Source organism: Lepidothrix coronata, unplaced genomic scaffold, assembly GCF_001604755.1.
Source record: "Lepidothrix coronata isolate B3197 unplaced genomic scaffold, Lepidothrix_coronata-1.0 Scaffold10, whole genome shotgun sequence".
Classification (NCBI taxonomy): Eukaryota; Metazoa; Chordata; class Aves; order Passeriformes; family Pipridae; genus Lepidothrix; species Lepidothrix coronata.
The window spans coordinates 2,856,226-2,880,753 of NW_016690190.1; the positions used below are offsets into that span (position 1 = coordinate 2,856,226).

The 24,528-nt window shown below is 46.2% G+C and overlaps 1 protein-coding gene across 7 annotated transcripts; it reads left to right on the forward strand.

Moving 5' to 3' along the window:
• Positions 1-3,571: 3,571 nt before the first annotated feature.
• Positions 3,572-23,400, forward strand: SVOPL (SVOP like). Of its 7 annotated transcripts, none has more exons than XM_017804856.1 (16): positions 3,572-3,686; positions 5,308-5,478; positions 6,561-6,652; positions 7,659-7,775; positions 8,217-8,288; positions 8,393-8,517; positions 10,009-10,072; positions 11,547-11,672; positions 13,039-13,167; positions 14,659-14,732; positions 16,662-17,017; positions 17,997-18,108; positions 19,151-19,232; positions 20,725-20,814; positions 21,164-21,277; positions 23,176-23,400. In XM_017804856.1, the coding sequence occupies exons 2-16, from the start codon at positions 5,400-5,402 to the stop codon at positions 23,185-23,187; spliced, it is 1,644 nt and encodes a 547-aa protein (XP_017660345.1). In that variant the 5' UTR covers positions 3,572-3,686; positions 5,308-5,399; the 3' UTR covers positions 23,188-23,400. The 7 variants fall into 7 exon arrangements, with proteins under 7 accessions (XP_017660345.1, XP_017660348.1, XP_017660347.1 ...); XM_017804859.1 differs by having other exon boundaries at positions 16,662-16,864; XM_017804858.1 differs by having other exon boundaries at positions 7,677-7,775.
• Positions 23,401-24,528: the final 1,128 nt, after the last annotated feature.

Sequence of the window (24,528 nt, forward strand, 5' to 3'; positions counted from 1 at the left end):
GGGTTAGGAGCAGCAGCTGGAGCTGAGAAGAGGTGGGCATGGGAGTGTGTCCATCACCCTTGCATGGTCTTGTGTCACCAGTTCTTTGGGCATGGGTAGCCTACAATACAGACAAAAACCACATGGATATCACTGCAGATGGTGTCACAGTTGCTCAGTGTATGCTCATCACCTTTGTTTCTTCCTTCCAGCCTGTTTTGTTTATTCCTATTCAGGAGAAAAGCAGTCTTGCAGCAAGAAAGGCCAAAGTAGTTGGATGCATTACCAAACACAGAGAAAACCATTTGCTTTACGAAACAGCGGGTGAATTTTCTGCACAAATACACATTTTATCTTTATTACACCTTTTGATGTGATTGCAGTGTAACTGAGAAGGTGATTACCAGAAACAGAATATCTGTTCCTTTTAGAACTTCTTGGTGCTTTGCTTTTTGTCTGAGGTTTACATTTTAAGCAAGAAAAGCAAGTTATCCTGTGATTACTGCAGGTGATGAGATGGTCTGTTGTTTACTGTACTGAACAGCCATTCAAAAACTGGGCTTAATTCCATATTCAGCTCTCTTTTTCTGTGCACAACTGAAAAACACAGCAGAGCCTGTGTCTCACTTGAGCATTTGTGATAGAGGGATGGCACTTCCCCACTCCACAAGTGGACCAAGCCCACTTATAATCAGGGAGCATTCAGATGAAATACTGCTGAGAGGCACGGTTGCACTGATATACTTTGAGGAGAGCCCTGGCTTTCATCTGAGGTTTTTGAAGAATTCTTTAAAAACCCAGAAATGTTCCAGAGAGTGCCTTGTTTTTCGAAGGTTTTTCTGCAGAAGATAAGGGGGATTTTGGAGCAGAGCAGAGCAGTGGCTGTTTGCTTCCCTGTACATCTGCTCAGCTGAATGGGACCATGTTTTCTGGCTGTTTCTGTGACTGGGGCCATCGCATGTGGTCAGGTCCAGCAGAGACCACTGTTACAGACTAGTAGGCCTTCTCGGTACAACAGACCAGTGACTTTATCTAAACTTTGCCCATTGCTGGAGAAGGTGTGACTTGACCCAAGCCAGGGCCTCAGCATGTCCCGCTGCTGCAGACTCAGGATTGGTGCCTAGGGTGGAATGGGTGCTTCTGGACCCAAAGCTCATCCTGTGGGTAAGGAGTTGTTTGTTTCTGAGAATTGGTGACATGAGTTACAGCATTTTGTAGGAAACAAACATTAAAAAACCCTCAGTGAATGACCACGTAGGAAGGGAAAGGGATAGCAAAGTCAAGCAAACTGTTTTCGGTCACCCACACTCATTCTTTCCTGAGTATTTTATTCCTCATGAGAGCTATTGCTGTGTGTGCCTAGGCCCTCCTGCCAGGACAACTTTGTGATGTGGAAGATGAAGAAAGTATCGAGTATTTTGGGTACTGAGTTTTTGTCCAGTCCCTTAGGTCCTTTGGGCTGGTAATGATGAACTGGCTTTTGGACTGAGCTTTTATAAACTCCAGAAGTCAGTTTCTTGGAGTCTGGCCTCTGGCTCCTGGAGCAAACAATACTTTCTTCAGTGTTTACACAGATGATGGCCCTCCATCATGTCCTTGGCCAGCATGGAGACCTTTCTTCTTGCTCTCAGTCTTTTATTTCTTCTGGACCTTTCATGCATGTAGACATTTCCATTTGTGCTTTATTCTAACCAGCCTTTGCCTTTCCATGACAAATAATTAAAATATCATAAGGTTGCTGAAAAAAATTATAGGCATAGTATCCCTTTGCACAATCCAAAACACCTGGGCCTGAAAGCACATCTTCATGGCTTAGAATTTCACTGGTATTTTGGTCATTTTTTCCCTTCTGTGCTGGGAAGCTGGAATGCTGAAACATCTGTGCCTTCCTGTGATTGCATGTGCACTGTCTCAGATTTTGCAACGAAAACAGAATGGTATGGATCTGGCAGCCTGCATCATGCATGTCATTCAGCAGATGCCAATAACAGTTGAATATTAGATATTATTAAGAAGGAGAGGTAAAATAAGGCTGTGAAATAGCATATGTTGGCTGGTAGCAAATGTCTTCCAGATGCTTATGGAAGCATAAGATTCAGCATGGGAGTTACATACTCTGATAAAACTATTGCAGCATTGTGTACAATATGTACAGCTCAGTGTACATATTTCAAAACAGAAGGATTTTGGGAACCCTCATGAGATACAAAGACAAAAAACCTCCCAGCATCTTTGCTGGCTTATACCAATGTCAACACTGAGTAGTGAAGGTAGACACGTACATTCCTAGTCAAGAACCCACAGCTGTCATAGCACTGAGATTTGCTGCACAACAGGGTTGGGATCACTGTGGCAGTTCAAACCAGGAACGCTTCCTGCATTTTGCTACTTGGTCAGGAAATTTAGAAGGATGAAGCAGAGGGACTTGACCTTATTTTTCTCGTGGTGCTGGCGTCTGAGTTGGCTTCATCTGGCCTAAGGAGGGCTGGTGGCTGCAGTGCCCAGCCACTGCTCATGGCTTCGCAGGAGATGGTAAAGGTGCCTTATATGGGCACTGATGCTGCAGGAGCCGCCTCTGAAACCCATGAGCTTGAATCCAGCTGGTGTTGCAGTAAGGGTCTCCTCAGCATCCTCCCTGTGTCTACTTGGGGTCATTCTCACAAAAAGGGATGAGCAAGTACCAATACCTGTGGTGGGCAGCACCTGTGGAGGACCTGTAGATGCCATGGGAAAAGCACAGATCAGCACTTGGGCACTCTGCCTGCAGCACCTATTTCTGGGGGTGGAGGCAGGTGGAGAGGGACGTGCCTGTGCCCAGCAAGGAGGAAACCTGACTCCTGGGAGCTGGATCCCAAAACAGCACCACCAACACTGTAAAAAGTAAATAGCAGAAGAGATACAGTCATACAGAAGGAAGGGTCTGCTCCTCTGTGCCTGAGACACCGCAGAGGTAAGAAAACCTCACTAAGTAAATAAATAAATATTTAATCAAGTCTTGCTTAATAGTGGGGGGTGTCTGATCATTCACCTGTGAGGGGAATTCTCACAAGAAGGTGGTCTCTGACTTTACTGACAAAGTTCCCAGCTGGTGTCACATGCAGAAGTGCACATTGTGTGGCCTTCATGCCTCACAGCCCTCTGGTGTGGGCTCATGTCATCGTTCCATGGGTCCCAGCAGCAGTTTCACTGCACTCTTGGTTGCTCCCTTCAGATGGAGGATTGTTATTTTCCCTGCCAGCAGCAGCTTTGTCACTGCTGTTCTCCTGGCTCATGTAACTGGCATTTAGGAATTGGGAATTACAAATAGTGGAAAATTTGTGACTCCCTGAAGATGCATGATAGACACTAGCTGTTCCATTAAGGCAAACAGGGCTGCAAAGGTTTGGCATGAAATCCTGGGTTTGGTAGGAATTGTTAGGAGGTTTACTGTGCCTGCAAAGATTTCTAGTGTTATTTGAGATGCTAGAGAATGTATCCCACCTGCTTACCTGCTGTTATTTGAGTAGTGTGGTTCTCCCATTAGGTGCTATCCAACATCCTGATACCTCTGAGGGTGTCTGTCTACTGTCAGGTATTGGAGGTGGCACTGCNTGAACACCTGGCCCTCACTGGTAGTTCTGCACAGCAGCATCAAGGATTGGGGTTCCCTCCCTTTGTCTGGAAGAGTTGTGGCACTTCCCAGAAGGAGGGCATATGGCCCAGAGTAGGTAAGTGCCAAGGAAATGTTCCAACACCCCTCAGCAAAAATTAGCAGAACATCCCAGCAGCAAGATGAGTGGACAAAGGCCCAGGGCTTGATCCTTTTTCTGCCAACACCCTTGGCGTGCCTGTCACAGGCTTTTGGAAGAGAGTAGCTGTTTACCAGAGGTGTGATGTGGCAGCTTAGAATGTGTCTGCAGGTCCTTAGTCATAAAGGAACAGAAAAGGAGAAAAACTGGTGCCCAGATTTTGTTATTGCAAAGCCTTTTGCGATTCAGCCACACAGTAAATCTTTACCTCTTCTTGTATGATCTTCCAAGCACCTTTTTTGATTTCTGTTGAGCCAGTTGCACTTGGAAATGGTCCCTAGCTGTTGGCCATTATGGTCAGCTGGTGGCACTGTGTGCTGCTGCCAGCTATTGCTGCCTCTGAGGACACTGTGAGACATGTGTAAGCAATATCCTACACATCCTCTTGCATGCTGGACTGTAATGATCTATAACAGCAAGGTCAGTGTATGTGATCCAACTGACTAATCTGCCATTAGCCCTTAATGACCTCCTTGTGACTGCACCTGGGTATAATGCTTTCAAGGTATCCAGCCTGTGAGTACTGTAACTCCATGCTTCCCATGTTTGTGCTGCCTTCCACCTCGGCTGGGGTTTTGTACCTTTCATTAGATGCTCTCGGCCTTTAATTCCCTCCAGCTCTCCCCCTACTGCAGCCACCCCAGTGCTGGTTTGCTGTGAGTTCTGCCTGGGCCAAGCCCAGCACCTCTACAGGGAGGTAATCAAAGCAGAAGGTGTCATCAAACTGAAGATGTGTTGAGCCCCCTCCCCCCCAGTGTCTGAGCATGCACTCGGCAGAAAAGCTTGTGGGTTTAAGCCGTCAGTGTGCTTAATCCCTGCCCTGGGATTAAAGTGAGCTTTTCTAATGAGGAAAAGCAACAGTGATGAGGCCAAGGGATCTAGCACTGGGAACCAGAAACACCAGCAGAAGCAGCCAGGTTCTCCCTGTCACAATCCATGGCTGTGTTTCTTGATACCCTGAGAGGATGGGGATTAGCGCAGCAGGGGGTGAGGCGCAAGATCAAGTTTGCAGCAGGAAGTTGTGTGCTGGCAAGGTGCAGGCTGGGTGAGGAGGAGTTTGGGCTAGCCATGCCATCTTCAAGCAGCCGGGGTTAGGAAGTTGGATGGGTCACTTGGCTGTGCCCCACTGGGGGCTCCCATCAGGCTGAGCAATTACAGGGTGCAGCACCTCTACTGCCCTCTCAAGCCCAGCACCCATAGGGGAGCCTCCAACAGGGACAACCCCCTACTAGTCATATCATGTCTTGGCTCTTGGAGATGCAGCATCTTTTAGACTGGCTCTGTATTTCATTGACCTCTGGGCTAGGAAAGTCATCACATGCTCTCTTGTGTTAGCAGGTCTCTAGTCTTCCCTAAGGCAGTCCCTGAACTTTCCATAAAAACAGCCAGTGCAGTGTGATGACTGATCTCTGTCAGTTCAACTAACTTACCTTGTGAAGTTTCTATCTGTTCTTCACCAAAACCATGATGGGAAGGGATATCTCCCAGTAGCTGCATGAAACAAACTATGTTTGACCATATCTGAATGTTTCCACTCCAGCACAAGAAACTGCCTTGCTGTCTTGTGACTGTCCAGAGGTTTCACAGTTAAATCCTAGCCTTGTCTGACGGTGGATCCCAGCAGGAGCTGAGATGGCCACTGCACCAGAAGAGGCAGAAAATGCTATTGGCTTGGAGGAAATCCACACAGAGAGAAAAGAATCACCAAAAGGTGGGTTTGTATTGGCAGGACTAGAAATCTGGGTCCTCATTTAGCTGGGGTAGGGGGGGAGTCCTCAGTCCTGCTACTCCAGCTACCTAAATCTGTAACTGGAGCCACAAACAGCAGCATCATAACTCTCCTCTCCTATCACAGCTACCAGGCTGGTGACTGCTACCTACAGCAGTGGGAAGAGCTGGCTAGTTTGGCTTTTCTCAAGCCTCTGCTTTATGTAAACATTTTATTATATTGGTGATTTGATGACTCATTTATTTTGGATATTATTTTTTTTTAATTTTATTCTATTTCAGAAGTATTTTAAAGTGGAAAAAATGTTGAAAAGCATTTAAAAGGGCCTGCATTTGCAAAAAAACCCGAATTTCTTCTGAAATTCTGCAGTTAGTTCTGTTTCATTTCAGAGGTAGTCTTGATGAGCTTGAGATTATTTTTTTGGAAATATATGGCCTGACAGAAAAATTTATGCAGCTCTGACTTTACCTAAGTAAGGGTTTGAAAGTATTCATATAGTGAAATCTTTCTGCAAAGTCTGTTTAGAAGGGTGACCCAGCCCTGATCTTGAGATGCTTCTTTTGACCATTAGATGGGTTAAGTGCAGAGGGTGGGGAAGAAGTCGGGAATAAAGGCTTAGGGCATGAAACAGCCCAGAGCTCAGAGCTGTGCTCATCTTGCAGGAATTGGGCCTGGGGCAACCCTCAACTCACACCACTCCTGCTGGGAGAAGGACTGTATCCCAGGAGTGCAGAGGGACTGAGTGTCACAGCAGTTTGGGCAGGGGAAGGCAGTAGAGCATTGCCCAGATGCAGTCCAAGCCATAGGTTTCTGAAGCAGGTGGGGTAACTCAGTGCAAGGCTGTCCTTCCTCCATTACCACTGGCTGCTGTTTTAGCAACCCCTTGCCATGCCTGGTCACCAGAACGCCCAGGAGCTGGTCAGTGAACACACAACTGGTAGATGTTTCCAGTCTTTTTCCTGGTTCATTGCTACAGGAGCATGAAAAACATTGACATTTCATGAAGAGGAGGTACAATTTGACTGCTGACAGTTTTTGTTTCTCTATTTCCCTTTGGTGTTCAGGGCAGAAGACATTTACAGTGGAAGAAGCTGTGGAAACCATTGGGTTTGGGAGGTTCCACATCATGCTCTTCTTCATCATGGGCAGCACTGTGGTAGGTATTTGCAGCCATCTGCACTGGCCTGAAAAAAATGTTCTTATTTCTCTTATTATTGTGCAGTAATAACCATAAACACTGGGAGCACATATTGTAGCCCATTTTTTCCCCCACACATACCTTCTCAAGCAGGATTTCTGCTATTGTCATCTTTGGCCAAAGTAGATATTGGCCACATGGATACCACACCTATCTCAGGGCAAAGCTGAGCAGGATGGCCCAGAGCACCGTGGCTTGGCTCCTGCCCTGAGGCACTGTCAGGGCATGTCTTCAGTAGTGCCTGAGGGCTAGGTTCAGCCTCACATTTGCATTTTCCATGTCATCTCCATGGTACCCAAACGCTGAGCAACACAGCACAGGAGGGCTGCCATCTTCTCACCCTTGGCTACCTGAAAAATTTCCTAACTTTCATGGTCTCGGGTGAACGGTGTATCTGGTTTGAGAACTTTGGCAAAAGCCTGAGGCCAGGCTGGGGTAAAGATGTAATGAGGGTATATTCAAGACAATCACTGCAGCTGAGGCGTAGAAGTCTGTAACTATGTGTAAACAATAGCCTCACTCCTAACTGAAGCCAGCTGCTGGGGCAAACAGCCAATGGACCTATGAATTTTTTAATCAAAAGCAGTTTTAAGAGTTCATCTCTATGTTAGATTCCTGAATTCACAGTCAGCTGCCTAACTAAGCAGATTCATTTCCAGAGGTAGTTGAAGGTCTTCCACTAGCACAGCAGGATAAGAGTCTCCTCTGCCAAGGACTGACTCTTTCCAAACTTCCTAGATACAGGGTGTCCCTAGATACCTGCTTTCTAGATACACTTTTCTCCCCTCCTCTCCCTGTTGCCAAGTGCTTGTGTCTTCCAGATCAGGCACAGGGCTCAGACCACTGTGGAGGCACCATGGCTTCACAGGACTCTTTTGACAATGTGGGACTGCCAAGGTGCAGGCTTGTAGGACTGAGAGACTTTCCCCTGTGGGCTCTTTCTGGTTTCCCTTCTTGCTAACAGGTACACTTGTTTCCAAAGGTGGCTGAAGCCATGGAGATCATGCTCATAGCTGTTGTGTCCCCTCTCATCCGATGTGAGTGGCAGCTTCAAGACTGGCAGGTGGCTTTAGTCACAACGGTGAGTGACTTGTGTTCCCCCCAGACAGGTTATCCACCATGTGGTCACTGTCAGGGGCTTTGTAAAGTACACTTCCCAGTGGGCCAAATAAATTCCTAGGGCCTCTGTTCAGGAATAAGAACAGTACCACAACTGTAGAAAACCAGAAATCAAGCTGACAAGAGCAGATGTCCATTCACAGAGCTGTAATGCCAAAGCAAGTCCCCACTTCCATGTTCTTATTTTGATACCCTTGCCATCCATCCCCCAGCTTCGAGGATTGAAGGAGTGAGTGCCCACACAAAGGAGGTCATCCCCTGACAGCTGCCTTATTCATGGGTCTGGGCACTGCAGTTCATCCTGCTGCCCTGGGAGCATGCAGCTCACCCACAGTTCAGAGAGTAGAGCTTCCCAGTGCTCCTGGGAGTGGGCCCTCCACAGCTGTGTTTCAATTCCCCTTAGATGGTGTTTTTTGGCTACATGGTCTTCAGCATAGTGCTCGGGCTCCTGGCTGACAGGTATGGCCGCTGGAAGGTGAGTGAGTGCTGGGGGCTGCACCACCTTTTCCTGAGCTCCACAGGAGCCACGCGCCTGGCTGAGCCTGTGGTTTGATGACCCTGATTTTTCCCCTTTTGCAGATTCTGCTGCTCTCATTCCTCTGGGCAGCCTATTTCTCCCTGCTGACCTCGTTTGCCCCATCCTACATCTGGTTTGTGTTCCTGCGGGCCATGGTAGGAGGTGGTGTGTCGGGTCACGCGCAAGGGTAAGGCTGTGCCCCGTGCCTTGTGGCACGGGCAGCGGCAAGCTCACCTTCCCAGGGAACTTAACAGAGGCACTGACGGGCCCTGAGGGGCTGAGTTCCTGGGTTTACAGCAAGACAGACCCTCCAGCTCATCTTGGCTGACCCTGGTGGAGTGCTGGGTCTCCATGCACTGAGCCCAGTGAGCTGTGGCTGAGCTGTGACCTGAAGGCAATGGTGGAGCAGGGGCCTTCAGGGGGGCTGGAAGGGGAAAGGGGAGAAAATTCCCATATCACCAAAATGCTGTTCTGTAATTTCACTAAATCCTAGTTAATCAAACTAATTTGCAGTTCCCAGGGACTCCTGAGGCCTGGGACAGAAGGGGCAACTGGTTTATGTTAAATTGGTGACAGAGGGATTATTAAGCACATATAAAAACAATTAGACAGGTAACAGAAGAGTGAAGGCTGCTTCCTTGTAAAAAAAAAAAAGTCACAACAATTCTGCTTAAGTAGCAAATTCTTTTAGAATGATGTAAAACGTTCCAACTTAAGTGAAACTTTTTGTCCTGTTGGGGCAGAAAGGGGGATGTGGCAGGGAGAGGAGAAATTCACAATATTAACAACCACTTCACTAGGAGCCTGGTTAAAAAACTATTTTGTCTCTCTCAGGGAAACAAAAGCAACATTTCAGCATCTTCTATGGTTCCTCAAAGCCTGGTTGCTTCCCACACAGGAAAGCCCAGAACTGGTCATGTTGGTCTGAGCACCCTTTGCTGAAGTAGAGGAAGGATAATGGGGGAAAGATCTGCTGTTGTAACGAGAAGGCATCCTGTGCCTGCGTCATGCATCTGCTGACCTCCTGGCACTGCCTCCTTCACAGGAAGGTCCCCATTCCCTGGCCGTGGAGGCTGCTGCTGAGCCTCATGAGGATGGAGGGAAATTGCACATTTTATGAAACACTTCACCAGCTGAGACAGAAGGAGCCAATGTGGGTCTTTCCCGACCTCTCTCTCTGTCCAGCCAAGGAAGCACAATTCACACCTGTGAGCCTGAGAGGTGCCAGTGCCAGGATCCCTCTGCACCAAGGGCTACTGAATCGTTTAAAAAGTGGAACAGTGTTGTCTTTATTTAATGAAAATAAAATTCACTAAAACTGTTTGATTCTATGAACATACTCTATGCCTATGCTGGCACTTAGATCAGCCCACAGGACCTTCTTGTAGGTTTCCTAATGTACAGAGTGCAGCGTTTACCTGCTTGTACCCCACAAGCGTGGGCTAGAAAGGATTCATGCCTTGTGTTTCCTTTGCATGTAATTCGGTGCCTGCCTGAGTGGAAGGCATAATGAGCAGGGATTCCTTGTCTCTGGGTGCTCAGTGGTGGAAGGGGGATGGTACTCTGTCTGTAGGCATCAATGTCCAGCACTGGCTGAGTTGAGCTAAACTGTTACTTGACTTGTATGGAAATTCTCAGTGTTGCTATATTTCTGCATTTTTTTCCTTTTTTTTGCTAGGCTTATCATAAAAACGGAATTTTTGCCCACCAAATACCGAGGATACATGTTGCCCTTATCTCAGGTAAGAAGAGTGAGCCTGTTACTATTTTTTCTAGCTGTGAGTCCCAGGAGATTTGTCTCACTGATGTTGGGAAGCCAGATCTCCAGCGCATCAGCGTTTCTCCCAGATTATTCACACCTGTCTGAGTCTGAATGAGTGTCTGCTGCCTCCTGCATCCTGGAATGTGACATCTGTGTTACTAAAGACATACACAGGCAGCTGCCTGCAGAAGAGAGGCAAGAAGAGAGGCAATATCTTCTCGAATAATTTGATGCTCCAAGCATTATATGGGAACTTTGAATGCTGGCTGACACCAACCAGTCTCATGATTGTCCTATTGATAACGGGGTTACCTGCTACGGTGGGACCAGTGCTGATGGACCAGCAGGCACTGGAGCTAGTGGCATTCCCAGTCCCCTCCATGCTGAGGTTCATCCTCCCCTCTCTTTGTATCCCCAGTCATAACAAATTATTTATGCAGTGATTCCCAGATAAGGGAGTCTGTGCCTCTCCCTGTCCCTGCTCAGGGATGGCAAGGGGCTTTGCACAGGACAGGGCTAGCATAGATAGTCACAAATTTGGCCTGAGACATGCTGTGAGGGTTGTGCCCACGTGCTGGGCAAAGACCACAGCAAGAGTAACTGGGGTTATTGTTTACTGAAGGCTTCTGCAATGGGCACTTGCTGCATGTGCAAATGATCAGTGGAGACCCCATTGAGCCCACAGATTTATCTGACTGTTGAACCAAATGTGTTTGGTGGCAGGGATAATTTGCTTTTCACTACAGTCTCTTTGATCCCAGGTCATCATTACAAAAGTGTCATCAGAAACAGAAGAGTTTATAAAAGAACAATCTTGTATTTCTCCCTAGAAATTTGTTATTTCTGCACACAGATTATTCATGAACTTGCTGTAGCTTTTATGTATTTTTGTGTAATTTGTGTTGGCTGAGCTCCTTTGGGTGGCCCCCTGGAAAGGGATGTCTCCTAGTGGCAACAAGTGAACTACAGAGAGGAATGTACATGCAGATTGGAGGCCAGATTCTCTGTTGGTATAACTTGGCATTGAGTGTACTGGAGAGCCACCAACTTTCAGCAGTGGAAATCTGGCCTGGTTTTGCCTTCTGAGCTTGTAAGTCTGCTGCTTCCCTGCAGAGATTTAGACAAGAGGAAAATTCATGAGCATCAGCATTAGCAGAGAAGTGACTGGAAGGACAAAAGAAGTGGCTTTAAGTACAATGGTATCCACAGCAAGTTGTCTGTTTTCATCTGCAGCTAATTAAGACTATCTTCAGCTGTTCCTCCCCAAATCCTTGTCTTTTCCTCTTTCCTGCCACCTAAGGCCAGCTTCTCAGACAGCCACGGGATGGCTCAGTTGAACCTCAGCATTCCCTAGCAGAGTTCCCCACCTACCCATAGGATCAGACCAGAAGGGAAGAAAATAAACAAATCATTGCCACGTGTCATGTTTTAACTCCTTTCTTTCCCTTGAAAAGGTGTTTTGGTTGGCAGGATCTTTGTTGATCATTGGCCTGGCATCAGTGGTGAACCCAACCATCGGCTGGCGGTGGTTGATCAGAATTGCTTCCATTCCCGGCATCCTTCTCATCCTGCTGTTCAAGGTAGGAAGATCTCCACTCCCCACTGCACTGCCACTGACCTGATGTCTCCCCAGGTGCCAAGAGGCACTGCTCTCCACCCCCTGTAAGGCTGGGACTATCCTTTAGTCCTCCTTTCACCATTTCAGCCCTCTCACCCAGGAGCCTGGTAAGGTCCTGATGGCTTGGTGGAGCTGCAGACCAGCTGCTGGGGAGATGTCACCTTGCCAGTGATGTCTTGGCTTGTTGCTCCTCTGTAGCCCTTCAGCACCCCAGGTTTCAGTGTCCAGGATGCCAGCAGTACCCAGGGATTGGGGTGATGGGCCAGGCACTGAGAAGAAGACAGGCTAGGCAGGGTATGCAAAAAATCACAACTAATATCCTCAGTCTAGTGTGGCCACAGTACACCCTCTTCAGTCTTTACATTTTCTACAGCTGAGGAAAGCAGCCTCAGTAAAGCGTTCACAGAACATGTGAAGGTTGACCACAGCTTCCCCAGGTTTACTTCTCCTTCAGAAATATCAGGCTCAGACATAAGAACCATCTTATTTGTGGGGGAGATGTGGAAAATCCCTATTTACAGTGTCCACAGGCACTGCAGTCCTGAGCTGTGGCTGGCAGAAGCCACGCAGATGTAAAAGCCCTTCCTGCAGCTGAATGAATGCACAAGTCCACCTGGGGTGCCACCTGGGCAGGCAAATGCCAGGTCATTGTGAGCATCCACTTCTATAACTCTGATGTTTGGTTTCCTTGATTATTTTTGCCAGAAAAAAAAAATGGACAGCAAAAGTTCTTAGTCCAGAAGAAAAAAAAAGACGGAGTCAGTGTACATACCTCTAAAAAAATGAGTCTTTAATTCATATTTCAGTGATACAGATGTAATTGCTTATAATTTAAAAGTATTTTATTTTGGAAAGAGCACTGAGTGTGGGTGAACATTGTAAATGCTAGGGAGGAGTGAGTTAGTTCCTAAATTTCAGTTATGCTTTTCTTTTTATTAAAATGGCCTTGTGGTATCTTCCAGGACTTTTGCTTAAGTAAGTCACATGTGCCTCATCTCATTTTAGAATGTCAATTAATTCAGGATTGGTTTTGTTAAGCCTGTATCTTTGGCTCTCACCTTTCGTAAGTGCTAGACACAGATGGCTCAGTGGCAGAATCCTGGGAGCTGGACCAAGAAACAGGTTTGTTGGGCAGGGTGAGCCCCCCAAGCAAGGGATGTGGGGACCTGGAGGGGTACCCCAGGGCATGGCTGGGCAGGAGGACAGGCAAAAGGCTGCTTTGACTCATGGAGTGCCCCTGCTAACCTGACCAGGCCCCTGGGCGTGACAGGAAGCTGAGTGGGACAAGAGGGGTGCAGAAAGGCTTTCTGACACCACTCTGCTTTCAGTTCATCCCGGAATCGGCACGGTACAACGTGTCCATGGGAAACATGGGGGCTGCCCTGGCCACGCTGCAGAGGATAGCCAGGATGAATGGGGCGGCGATGCCAGAGGGGTTGCTGAGAGAGCCTGCCAAGGTAAGTTGAGGCTGCATTGCTGCCCAGCCCATCCATCCTGGGCTTTTCTTTTGGAGAGATTGGAATCTTGGCCCTCAAAATGGAAGGGAGTTTTCTGCTTTTTTTCTCCTCAGTTTGTGTTTGCTCAAAAAAATATTGTGCTAAGAAAAGATTCATTTCCTTTACCATGAAAAGGGCTCCTGGCAAAGCACATTCTTCCTTATTGCCCATCCGTCCCACAGGGGTGTTCCCTGTGCCATGAGACCTTGGAACTGCCCGTTGGGGTCCCTCTCAGGGCTGTGACCAGGCAGGCTGAAAGGATCCCTGCCATGAGGTCAACTCAGTGCTGCCAGAGGCTTCTCCCAGCCCCTGGCCTGGCTTGTCCACTGTGTCCCAGCACCTCAGGTTCCCTGAGTGTGGAGCCACTGACCAGCAGAAGAGGATCAAAGCAGGAGAGACCATTTCACAGCTACCACCATCTGCGCCTGTAAGCAGCTGAGCAGCTCACGAGTTGATCACTGCTGGACTGAAATGCCCACAAGTGTGTGTGGGTGTTTCAGGGCAGGCAGGAGAGGAGCTGGGGCCAGGCTCCTCCCAGGCTTCTCCTCCTTACCCCCTAGTCTGGGCTCTGCTGTCTGGTAGGTGGGAGGACTTAGTCAGGTGGCTCCTTTGGTTCCCCAAGAGAGGAAGATTAGACAAATCTATTGTCAAGGGCCTCAAAATTAGTATCCAGCTCTTTTAAGTCCCTTTCCTGGACCTCTTTGCTGCTTATTCAATCCCACAGGCACCAAACATTGTCCTTAGCAACTCATGCAAGATGGTGCTATTGTAGTGGAATTAATTAGGATTAAAGCTTCCCTGTAGTTTAATTGAATTTATGTAATGGACCCACATTGGCTGTGGGAAGCGTTTTTGTTGGTTGTGCACCCTCTCAAGCTTAACCAATGAGGAGGAAAATAAAAATAAAGGCAAACCAAACCACTGCTGTGAACTCCTCTCCCCTCGGTGGTGGGATGCTGGGGCAGCTGCTGGCTCCTGGGGAGCAGCAGGGCAGGCAGGGTCCCCCAAGTGCCTGCCTGTGTCTGTGCTCACTGGCATTTCAGGCCAAAAACTTGCTTCACAAGCAGAGCAGCACGTGGGGCAATGGGAGCTGACAGCAGCCCCAGCAGTGCTGGCCCCATAAGAAGCAACCAAGGCCCCCTCTGGCTCCATCATGGTCACACTGGGGCCAGACTGCTGGGATCTGTGAGACCTGCTGGGAGTGCTCAGGATGTTCTTTCTCCCCCCTTCCATCCTTTGCAGTGCATCCTCCTGTGAGCATCCTTTAGGAAGCAGGGCTTTCCTCTTTGCAGGTTTGATGGGGTGCTGTGTTGCACCATCTGTCAGTCTGTGCCACCAGCAGCCTGGGGCAAGGGCAGGGAGGCCTGAGGTGCCAGCTGCTGCCACGGAACATTTGCCCCTGTATAAAAGATGCCCTTTTTATAATTTCTATTGCTAACATATGGTTTGCAGGAAAGGGGAGGAAGATTCAAGGACCTCATCCACCCCAAATACCTCAGAACCACTTTGCAGATATGGATCATATGGTAATTTTTTCTTCTCTTGTTTATCGTCTCATTCTCTCAGTTGAAAGTGTGCAGGGAGTAGAAGTCTCCTGTTGACTCTGCCATTACAAGGCACAACTCTGCCTCACATGGTGACTGCAGATCCTTGGCAGCTGGAGGGGAGTATGTAGACATGGATCACCACAGGTTTGCCCTGACCTCAGACCATTCCTCAGATACCCTGACTTGTTGGTGTTAAGAGAGGCAGAAAAGGGCTGGACATCCAGGGTGGTGTAGGGTGCCATGAGTCGTTTCTCAGGACAGGGCAGCTCATGGAAGGTTGATTGGGAACCAGGTGAGAGCCACAGGAGAAAGCCCACGCCTGCCTGCAGCATGCACCAGCCATGTTCCCACAACTCCGCTTCCCTTCTTGGTGTAAACTTGTTCTTCCCAAGAGGAAGACAAACATACCACCTTTGCAGGCCAGGCAAAGTCCCAGTGAAACAGGGCTCCGACAGAAACACATTAACCAGTGCCAGTTCCACTCACTGGGGAAAATTAAGATTGAAGAAATGGGTTTCATATGCAATGTTCCCAGTAGCTGTATGCGAGGGTAATACATGTTTCATTGACTTTGCTGTCTGGAATGGAAATGTATAAATAATAGGTCTGTGGGAACACATTGACCCAAAATGTTGCTAGCCAGGCCTTGAATTTTTTATGCTTTTTTTCTTCTTGACTTGTTATGAGTGTTATGAAATATCATTTTGTTTTTTAATCTTCCTTTCTCTCCTAGTCCTCTCAGGAGTTTCTGGCATGTTCTTGGATTTGCATTCCCATCCCTCCCTGCCCCAAGCATCTCCTGCCTCCCCAGGCAGCCCAAATTCTGCTGCTTGTTTCTGAAAATGCTGGGGGGAATAAAAAAGTGAAAATTACTTCTCAGCCTGCTTATGATTATGCGTATGCTGAATTACTTGATAAAGACAAGGCAAGGCTGCCATCACCAATTCTGTATTCTTGACAGCCAGCCAGGGTGCAATGTGAGCCTCTCCAGCCAGTTAATGAAAACTCCTCTTGAAAATCCCTCGGTAGAAAGGATAAGGACTAAAAAATAACATGGGTATTTGCTTCATGGGAGCTGAAAGTGTTGAGGCCTGATGTTGAGATTCCCTGGTTCCCCAGGAGGGGGTGGTTTGGAAATGTCTTCACTTACAACCCTGCATTAGGAAAGGGACTGAAGGGGCAGGCTCTCCTCAGCATGGCCACAGCAGGTACCTGCTGCAGAGCAAGAAACAGAAATAAGGTGCAAGTAAAATGACAAGCATAATGACTGTGGTGGGTTGACCCTGGCTGGATACCAAGTACCCACCAAAGCTGCTCTATTTCTCCCATGTTCAGCTGGACAAGGGAGAGAAAATATGAATTAGTGCTCATGGGTCAGGGAGAGATTGCTCACCAATTACCATCATGGGCAAACCAGATTCAGCTTGGGGAAATTAATTTAATTTATTGCCAATCAAACTAGAGTAGGGTAATGAGAAATAAAATGAAATCTTAAAAACACTTTTCCCTCACCTCTCCCTTCTTCCTAGACTCAATTTCACTCCTGATTTTCTCTCCCTCCTCCCCTCCAGTGGAACAGGGGATGAGGAATGAAGGCTGTGATCAGTTCCTCACATGTTGTGTCTACTATTCATTGCTCCTCAGGGGCAGGACTCTTCACACTCTTCCCCTGCTCCAGCATAGGGTCCCTCCCACAGGAAACAGTCCTCCATGAATTTCTCCAATGTGAGTCCTCCCATGGACTGCAGTTCTTCACGAGCTGCTCCAGTGTGAGTCCCTTCCACGGGGTGCAGTCCTTCAGGAACAGGCTGTTCCAGCCTGGAACCTCATTGGAGTCAGAAGTCCTGCCAGTAAACTTGCTTCAGTGTGGGCTCATAGCTGCACCTTATTTATCTTTTCTCCCCACAGGCTTGGCATAGCTTTCGCTTATTATGGCGTCATCTTGGCCAGTGCTGAGTTACTGGAGCGGGACGTCGTCTGTGGCTCTGCAGCCCCACCAGTGCAGGACTCTGGCGATGACTCTGAGGAGAGCCACAGCCCCTGCCACTGCCACTTGTTTGGGCCCACTGCCTACCAGACCATGATCATCAGCACAGCCGGAGAGATCGCACGTAACCTCTCCTCTCCTCCCTGCCCTCCCGTTCCCTACTGCAGACAGCCAGAGCTCACTGCAAAGGTTTTAGCTGTGCATGCATTGCTGGCAACTTCTGGGACACAGGCCATGAGCCCGTGGCAAAGGGGAAACAGAGGGCATTGCTCCCCAGGTGAATAATTCAGTTTCTGGTGACAGCACAGGTCCTTCCAGGAACAGAGGTAAAGACCTCCTTTGCAGTTAGTACGTACCAACAGCCTTGGTTAGACTCCAGGGGAAATTGCTCTTAACGTAACAGAACTGAGCCTGGCTTCCCAAATACGCAGATTTTGGAAAGTCATAAACAAGCAAGGATTGCAAATAGTCAGATTGGCATAATTGAATGTATTGCATAGGTGCCCTACTTTCCAAGATGGTGGCCTTGGGAGCAGATACTGTGCTGAGCACTACAGCAAAGGACAGCTAAGTGCCCAGGGAATCTACAGCAAACCAAACTGCTCCCTGGTGCAGCCTGCCTGGGAGCACTGGGGGATGGATGGTAGGATGGCCTAAAGCATCCATGTGGCACTCTTGAAAGAACTTGGTGTGGTGTGTGGGTCTAGTGTTACAATATGCCTGAGAGGTGCACGTTTTCCCTGGTTCATGTCTCAGCAGATGAACAACAAAGCAATGGGGTGTTGGGTCCTGCAGGGGCATCCAGGCTGGGATCAGTCCAGTGATGTGCTCAGGTGCCTGCTGGGCTCCTGGCTCAGTGGGGGACTCAGTGGGGTGCATTCCAGGACCTGGTGCTTGGCTGGGCTGTGGCTAGAGGGAGGAAAACCACCCAGGCCTGTGCCGCTCACCCAGCAGGTGCCTTCCTTGCACGGCTCAGGACAGGCATTGGTGCCCTGCCTCAGCACAGCAGGGCAATTTCAAAGAAGCACAGGCTCCGTCATCTGAGGGGAAGGGTGAAAAAAAAAGGAGTATGGGTGCAAATTACAGGGTTTGGGTACAGGAAAAGAATTATAGGGTTTGTGCATTTTATAGAACATTTGGTAGGCGCTGGGGATCCAGACAGGTGTCTTTGAGGCACACTGCATAAAGTCTGTCAAGACAGGCAATCATTGTAGTTAGATGATCTAATGTTTTATGGTTTTCCTTTTTATCTCCAGTAAATCCTCTGAACATTCTTGGCATCAATCTCCTCGGAAGACGTCTGAGCCTGTGTATCACCATGGCATGTACAGCCCTATTCTTTCTTCTCCTTAATATCTGCACCTCCAGGTACTCTGACTCAGACTGTGGGTCTTCTTGAGGGGCATGCAATGCTGAGGGCGAGACCTATAGTATTCTCAGGTCACCAGTCTGTCAGGCCAGTAATTCTTATAGACTTGAAAAAAGCCTCTGACTAGTTCCCCCTCTTCCTGGGAAAGCTGTGGCAGCAGATGCTGTGGTGCAGTGGTGTGCAGAGGGGCTCACTTGTATTACTGAGTCCACATGTCTTCACCTTAGCATACAACAAGCTGCTTTTAGCACAGTCTAGAAAAGAAGTAATATTTTTCATTCACTTTTTTCCCCCTTTCTTTCTTTTCTGGAAATGTTACATATGTCTGCTCTAACTTGTAGAGTCAGGCCCTTGACGAGAGCTCAAGGCATCAAGAGAAAGTCTGCCACAAGTGCTGTAATTTGTCAGGATGCGTAAGATTGATCCCTCTCAAGAGGGCAGAGCTTAATGGTTACTGAAAATCAGGATGGCTTCACATTGAAGTTTCCTCTAAACCACCTGGTAGCCTGAAGGCTGCTCGCCACAGGTGTACATCCCTTCCCCATGGAACACCAGTCCTGGAGGCTGGCTGGAATACTTGGGAGCTGGAGTGGAGGCTGCAAATAGTTGTTAAGCTAAATAAGCCGATGTCAGGAAGCTTCCAGTCATTCAGTGAGCTTCAGTGCTGTTAGTATTTTCAGTTTTCCTTAAAGCTGAGCCTGACCATAATATGTTCTTGCAAAAGTTCTATACAAGGACCAAAAGGGAGGGCCAGGCTGGAAGTCAAGGCTTTACCATAATGCTGAGGGCACCAGCTGAGCCACTCAGGTCCTGTTCAAATCATTTCTCTAGCCTCTAACACTGGCTTAAAAGAAACCTTACATGTAATAGCCTGTTGTCAAACATGCCTCGACGATGACTACTTGTCAACAATCAGCTTTTCCTTATGCTTTCCCTTATATTAAGCTGGTAAAAGCCTTAGCACAGTGCATATATTAGGTTGTATCTCTGCTGATTTCTGCTCAGTGATGCTAACTCTGCCCCACATGGCTTTCTCTCTAGTGCAGGCATGGTTGGGTTTCTCTTCATGCTGCGTGCCTTGGTTTCAGCAAACTTCAACACCATCTACATTTACACAGCAGAGGTGAGTCCTCCTTGAAGTTTGTTATGCTGCTTGAAATACCATTTGCATATACCCAGGAATGCTATCTACTGGTTTATTGATTAGCTAGTCACCTTTCTTGAACTAAGTATCTCTGGCTTCCTGGCCACACTGTTTCACATGCAAGATCAGAGAAGGATTCAGAAAACCAGCTGGAGATGACAGGAGCAGGTGGAAGAGGAATGCTCTACTGAGCCAGCTGCTGAAAAAAACCCACTATTTTTGAGGATATTGGGTACCACCACCTTTCAAACCCCACAATCTTTCCCCTCTCTAATCCCTGCAGTTAGAAAATAGGCTACCACTAAAAGAAACCTTTTCCAGACTAAAGGTACTGATGTAGTAATACTGAGGTAGTATATGAGGTTATGTATATGATTCTTTTCACTTAATGGAAATTGCTGTGTTCTGTCTGCAAATAGTTTTAATCCTTCAGAGAGCTTGTCCTTCATACAGCTTTGGAGCCATGAGTTCTGCAAGTTAAGTATGCATTGTTGGGCTTTTTGGTTTTTCTTTTTTAAAAAAACAATTGTATGGAGTTAAACGTATTTCCTTTCAAGTGAGTAAAGTGATAAAGAGCAAACAAAAGTAGCTCTCCATGTTGGCCTGATATTTCTTTTAATAGTGCACTATAATATCTAAACTTGCACCAGGCTTGTATAAATACCAAAATTTTAGTAGTTTTGACTGGTGTTGATGTAAAGAGCATTGCTGCAACAGCCACATCATAAAACAATTTTACTCACAAATTAATCAATGGTCAAAACCAAACTTGAAAATTCCCTTTTAAGCCATGTGCCTGGACTCTTATTGAATTAACTTACTCCATTCACTTGGCCCAGTAAGGTATTTAAACAAAGGCTCATGTGAGTATACTTGCTAAAATCTGTTAAGAGGATTTAAAAAAGTTAAACAAAATTCATACTTAAAGTGTTTTATTGGCACAGGTGTTTGGGAAATATGAGAGATAAACTACACAAAACATATTCTTCTAATCCTGGAGCTTTCTTACTGGGATCTGTTTTTTCTTTTTCCTCCTTCTAAACAAAAGTGCTGCTGATAAAAATGAATAGGCAGTCTTGAATGCTGCAGACAATGTCCTTTCTTCCTGCTTTCCAGATACGGGCCCGGCAATATTAACTGAATTCTTCCTTTAGCACCCAACTCTGTGACTTTTATGTGAGCTGCCCAGTGTAGCTGGGAGAAAGGTGATAGTAGTGGTGCTAAGCAAATGCAGGGGAATCACCTCCAGTTTTGATTGACTTGCCCTAAAACTTTACTTGGGGCAAAAAAAGAGAGATTTGTAATGGCTCAAGTGAGACCTAAAGCAGCCTTTCTTTCTTTTCGTTTCTTATCCCACTAGCTGCCCTTGATAACACAACGGGTCTCTCTGAAGAAAAATTAACAAAAAAGAAAGGTACAGATATCACAGATTGGTGTTGCACTAATCCAATTTCTTTCTGGCCTGTTTTAGGTTTATCCCACCACAATGCGAGCGCTGGGGATGGGAACAAGTGGGTCACTGTGCCGTGTTGGAGCTATGGTGGCCCCATTTATATCACAAGTAAGATCATGCTTGATAATGTTGGTAACCATTGCGATCATTGCTGTCAAATATAGAGAGATACCCCTGACGTTCATCCAAATAAAAGGGTGTAATCAATCACCCACTCCCAACCCTGTACACAGAGTATTTGGATGGTCTCTGACAGATATAGCTCTGCATAATTCTCATCATGGAGTTCGTCTTGGTAGTATCTGTTACTTCCTGAAAGCTCCTAAGATTCACAAGACATTATTTTTCTATTGCGGAGTCTCTCAGCTCTTTGTGACCTTTTGTTCACTCTTAATTCCTAATTAAGTGCCAGCCCCCCATACCACCAAGCTCATGTTCAATGTTCTTTTGCCTGCAGGTCCTTATGAACGCTTCTTTCATTGGGGCCCTGTGTCTTTTCTCATCTGTGTGTGTTGTCTGTGCGATCTCTGCGGTCACACTGCCCATCGAGACCAAGGGCAGGGCCCTGCAGGTGTGTATCACCACCCCAGCAGCTCCTGTGTATCTAAATGCTGTTTAGAGACTGGAGCTGATGATTCAGCCAGAATCCAAACTGAACTCTCCTGAGGTTTCATAAGCCAGATAGGCAAGCACAGGAACATGCTGTTGCAGTTATTCCAGCTGCCTAAAACTCATTTCTTGTGAAAGAATAAACCAGAATGCCAGCCTCAGCCACCTCAGTTTACATGTGAGCATGTTAGCTTCAGCTCGTGCAAGCCTCTCTTCATTCCTACCTTCAATCCAGACTTTGAAGTTGCTACTTCGTAGGCACATGTTCTGGTTTGCCTGTGCTGCAAGGAGAGAGGACAGCAGATGCATAGAACACTTTAAACTACAAAAGCCATTTCTTCATCAAATTCAGGGCTACAGCCCCACCTCCATCAGTCCATTAGCTAAGCCCTTAGGGTTAGTGTTCTTTACAAAGCAAACAGCCAAAACACTTAAGCACAAAGATTAAGGAGGTAAGTTTAAATTCAGCCAGCCTCCCATGTGCAAATCACACTAGTTTAATTAGAGGAGGTGGTGAGCACTTCTGTGACTCCAGTCAGTTCATCTATACCGGCATGACATGCATGCAGCATGGTCACATCACTCTGTGTCACTCTGCAGTCTTACCCGTATAAACCACAACACCATGGGCTAAATAATCCATATTCTTTAGTAGCCTAATGGCAGATGATTGATCAAACTGGGTTATGAGGGCTTTGGAACCAGACTTCAAAACTCCCACATATACAAACACACATGTATTACAGACACACACAAACACACACTCTTAACTTCATTGGGTCACATCTTCTAAGGTTCCCCCAAAGTTCACGGGACAATTAACATTAGGATTTTAAGGGTTAAAAAATTAATTGCTGCCTGCTTCCTTAAATGACTGCCTTTTAGAAAAGCATGTGCTTTATGGTTTTATGTAATTCGAAGTATCTGTATAATATTTCCTAGGAGACTGGGGTGGGGTGGAGGGGGCGGGATCAAAGTTTACATAAAGAAATGGACAAACCAACTTATTCTTCCCTCCTGGGTAAAATTCAAACCCATACAAAGAGGCCAGAGAGCCACTTAGACCTTCATAAGGTTGGATTTACAATAATTACTAAGGAAAACACTTCATTAAAACTGCTTTAAATATAAAAGCTTTGATTCAGCTACAGCTGGAATAACTTCAGCTAGCAGCGGCTGAGAAAAATACAAGTGTAAATCGTTCCTTAATTGGATCTCTCTTTTCCTGGGGCACTAACTCAATTAATTTATTATCCTCCTTGTTACAAATAAGTTATAAACTCCAGCTGCTGGCCTTTACATGGCAAAGTCAAAAGAACGGAAAAATGAAAATCTGTAGAACTAGTTGTGTAGGCAGAGAAGCACCTTTTAGATCTTAAATTCAACTTATGACTCTTATCTCATGGTCACTTAAGAAGTTACATTTCTGTCGTGTAGCCATTCAGGGATTGACAAATCACGACTGTTGAACATGTCATCCAAGGGTCTCACACAGTACAGTCATCCAGTCCACACAGGAATTTAAATACATGATGTAAAAGCTCTTCTAACATGGCAATATTTAGTGCTAAGGCTCCAGGTGATATGTTCCTTAAAACTAGGTCAAAATGAACCAACTAAATAAAATCTATGTAAGTAACTTTTTGTGAAATCTAGACACTGACATTCAAAAAGCACATCTACTCATTTCAGATTATTAGGACAGTATCAGTCCACTCTCAAAGCAGTCAGGGAATTGTTTGTCAGAAGCGAGACCTTTTGGACATACCCAAATGCATATTATTTTCCAGTGTATCCATTTCTGTTGGTTTTCATGTGCATTTTATTAATTTTATGTATTTTTTTCTTTTCCCTTTTTAGCAAGTAAAATGAAAACGAGTGTTTGATGTTGGACTGGGTAGGAAAGAAAAATAAACCTTTGGAATCTGTTATTTCCTGTGAGCTGCATTTGATGTTGATTGCTTCTCCATACCATTTCCATTATAAAAAAATTGCAACTGAACAGTGTGAAAGTTATGATTTGTATAGAAAAATGGCAAATTTCTCAAAGATGTTCCTTTTCTTATGATTCAATAAATAGATGCTTTCTACCCTTCCTGTGAAGTGAGATGATGAGTCCTTACTACTGTCAGTAGTGACACTGAACACACACACACACACAAAATAATTTAAAAAAAAATAGGAAACCCATTCAGTGAATTGAGGTTAAGGGGGGAAAAATACACAAAGAAGATATGGTCTTCACCATAGCAGCTTGAAAGAATTATAATACTTTCCTCAACTCTTTGTGCATATACCATCTGCATGAAGTAGCAAAAATTTAACATCTCAAACCTCACTGCAGTGACAATTTCTGAGGATTGTTAGGGTGGTGTCCAAGACCACAAAATAAAAGGTGAGTCATATTTTTTCCAGTGGATTATTTAAAGAGAGACATTTTCAAGCAGTTTACAGCAAACAGCTAAGTAAGGACTGTAGGAGTACATCTACTCTCCTCTCCCAAGTGTTTTCCACCAGGATAACTTGAGAATGGAGCTGAGTAGGTGTCCAGCTTCACCTCTAAATGCATAACAAGCCTCCTAATAAATCTGTGCTTGCAACTTATGGTCTGGGGAAACACACAGCACCTTCTTCCTCTGGAAGCACTGTTGCACTTGGTGCCAGGGTATCTAGGACTTCTAGGCTTTGCTAGATCTTTAAGAGTTCAAATATTGCAATGGCAGTGCCTCTTTATTTTTTCATCTGTGCTATTGTGGTGTGCACTGATCACACTTGTTTAGCTAGAATGGTCTCCCTCACTATCTTGTTCTGCTCCTTAACCTCTCTTTATTATTTTTCTGGTACTCTACGATAGTAGAATTTACAAGCAATTCTCTTCAGGTAATAAAAAATTTCCACAAAAAAGCAAACCAAACCACAAAAGCAATAATAATAATGATAACAAAACCCCCACGAAAACAAAGCACACAAACAAACTAACAAAAAAACACAGAAGAAAAAGAGAAAATAAATGGTTGCTCAGGGCAGCCTAAAAATCCACCACATAATCAAAAGCTATGTCAAAGGCCTGCTGCAAACACAACTGAGTCATCTTTGGGAGTGTTCACTACATTTTAGTGTGCAGTGCCACCCTCTGACAAAGGCAGGTGGGCAGCATCTTGTGTACTCCCAAGTAAGTAACAATGGCTACTTCCACTGGTTACAACAATGGTT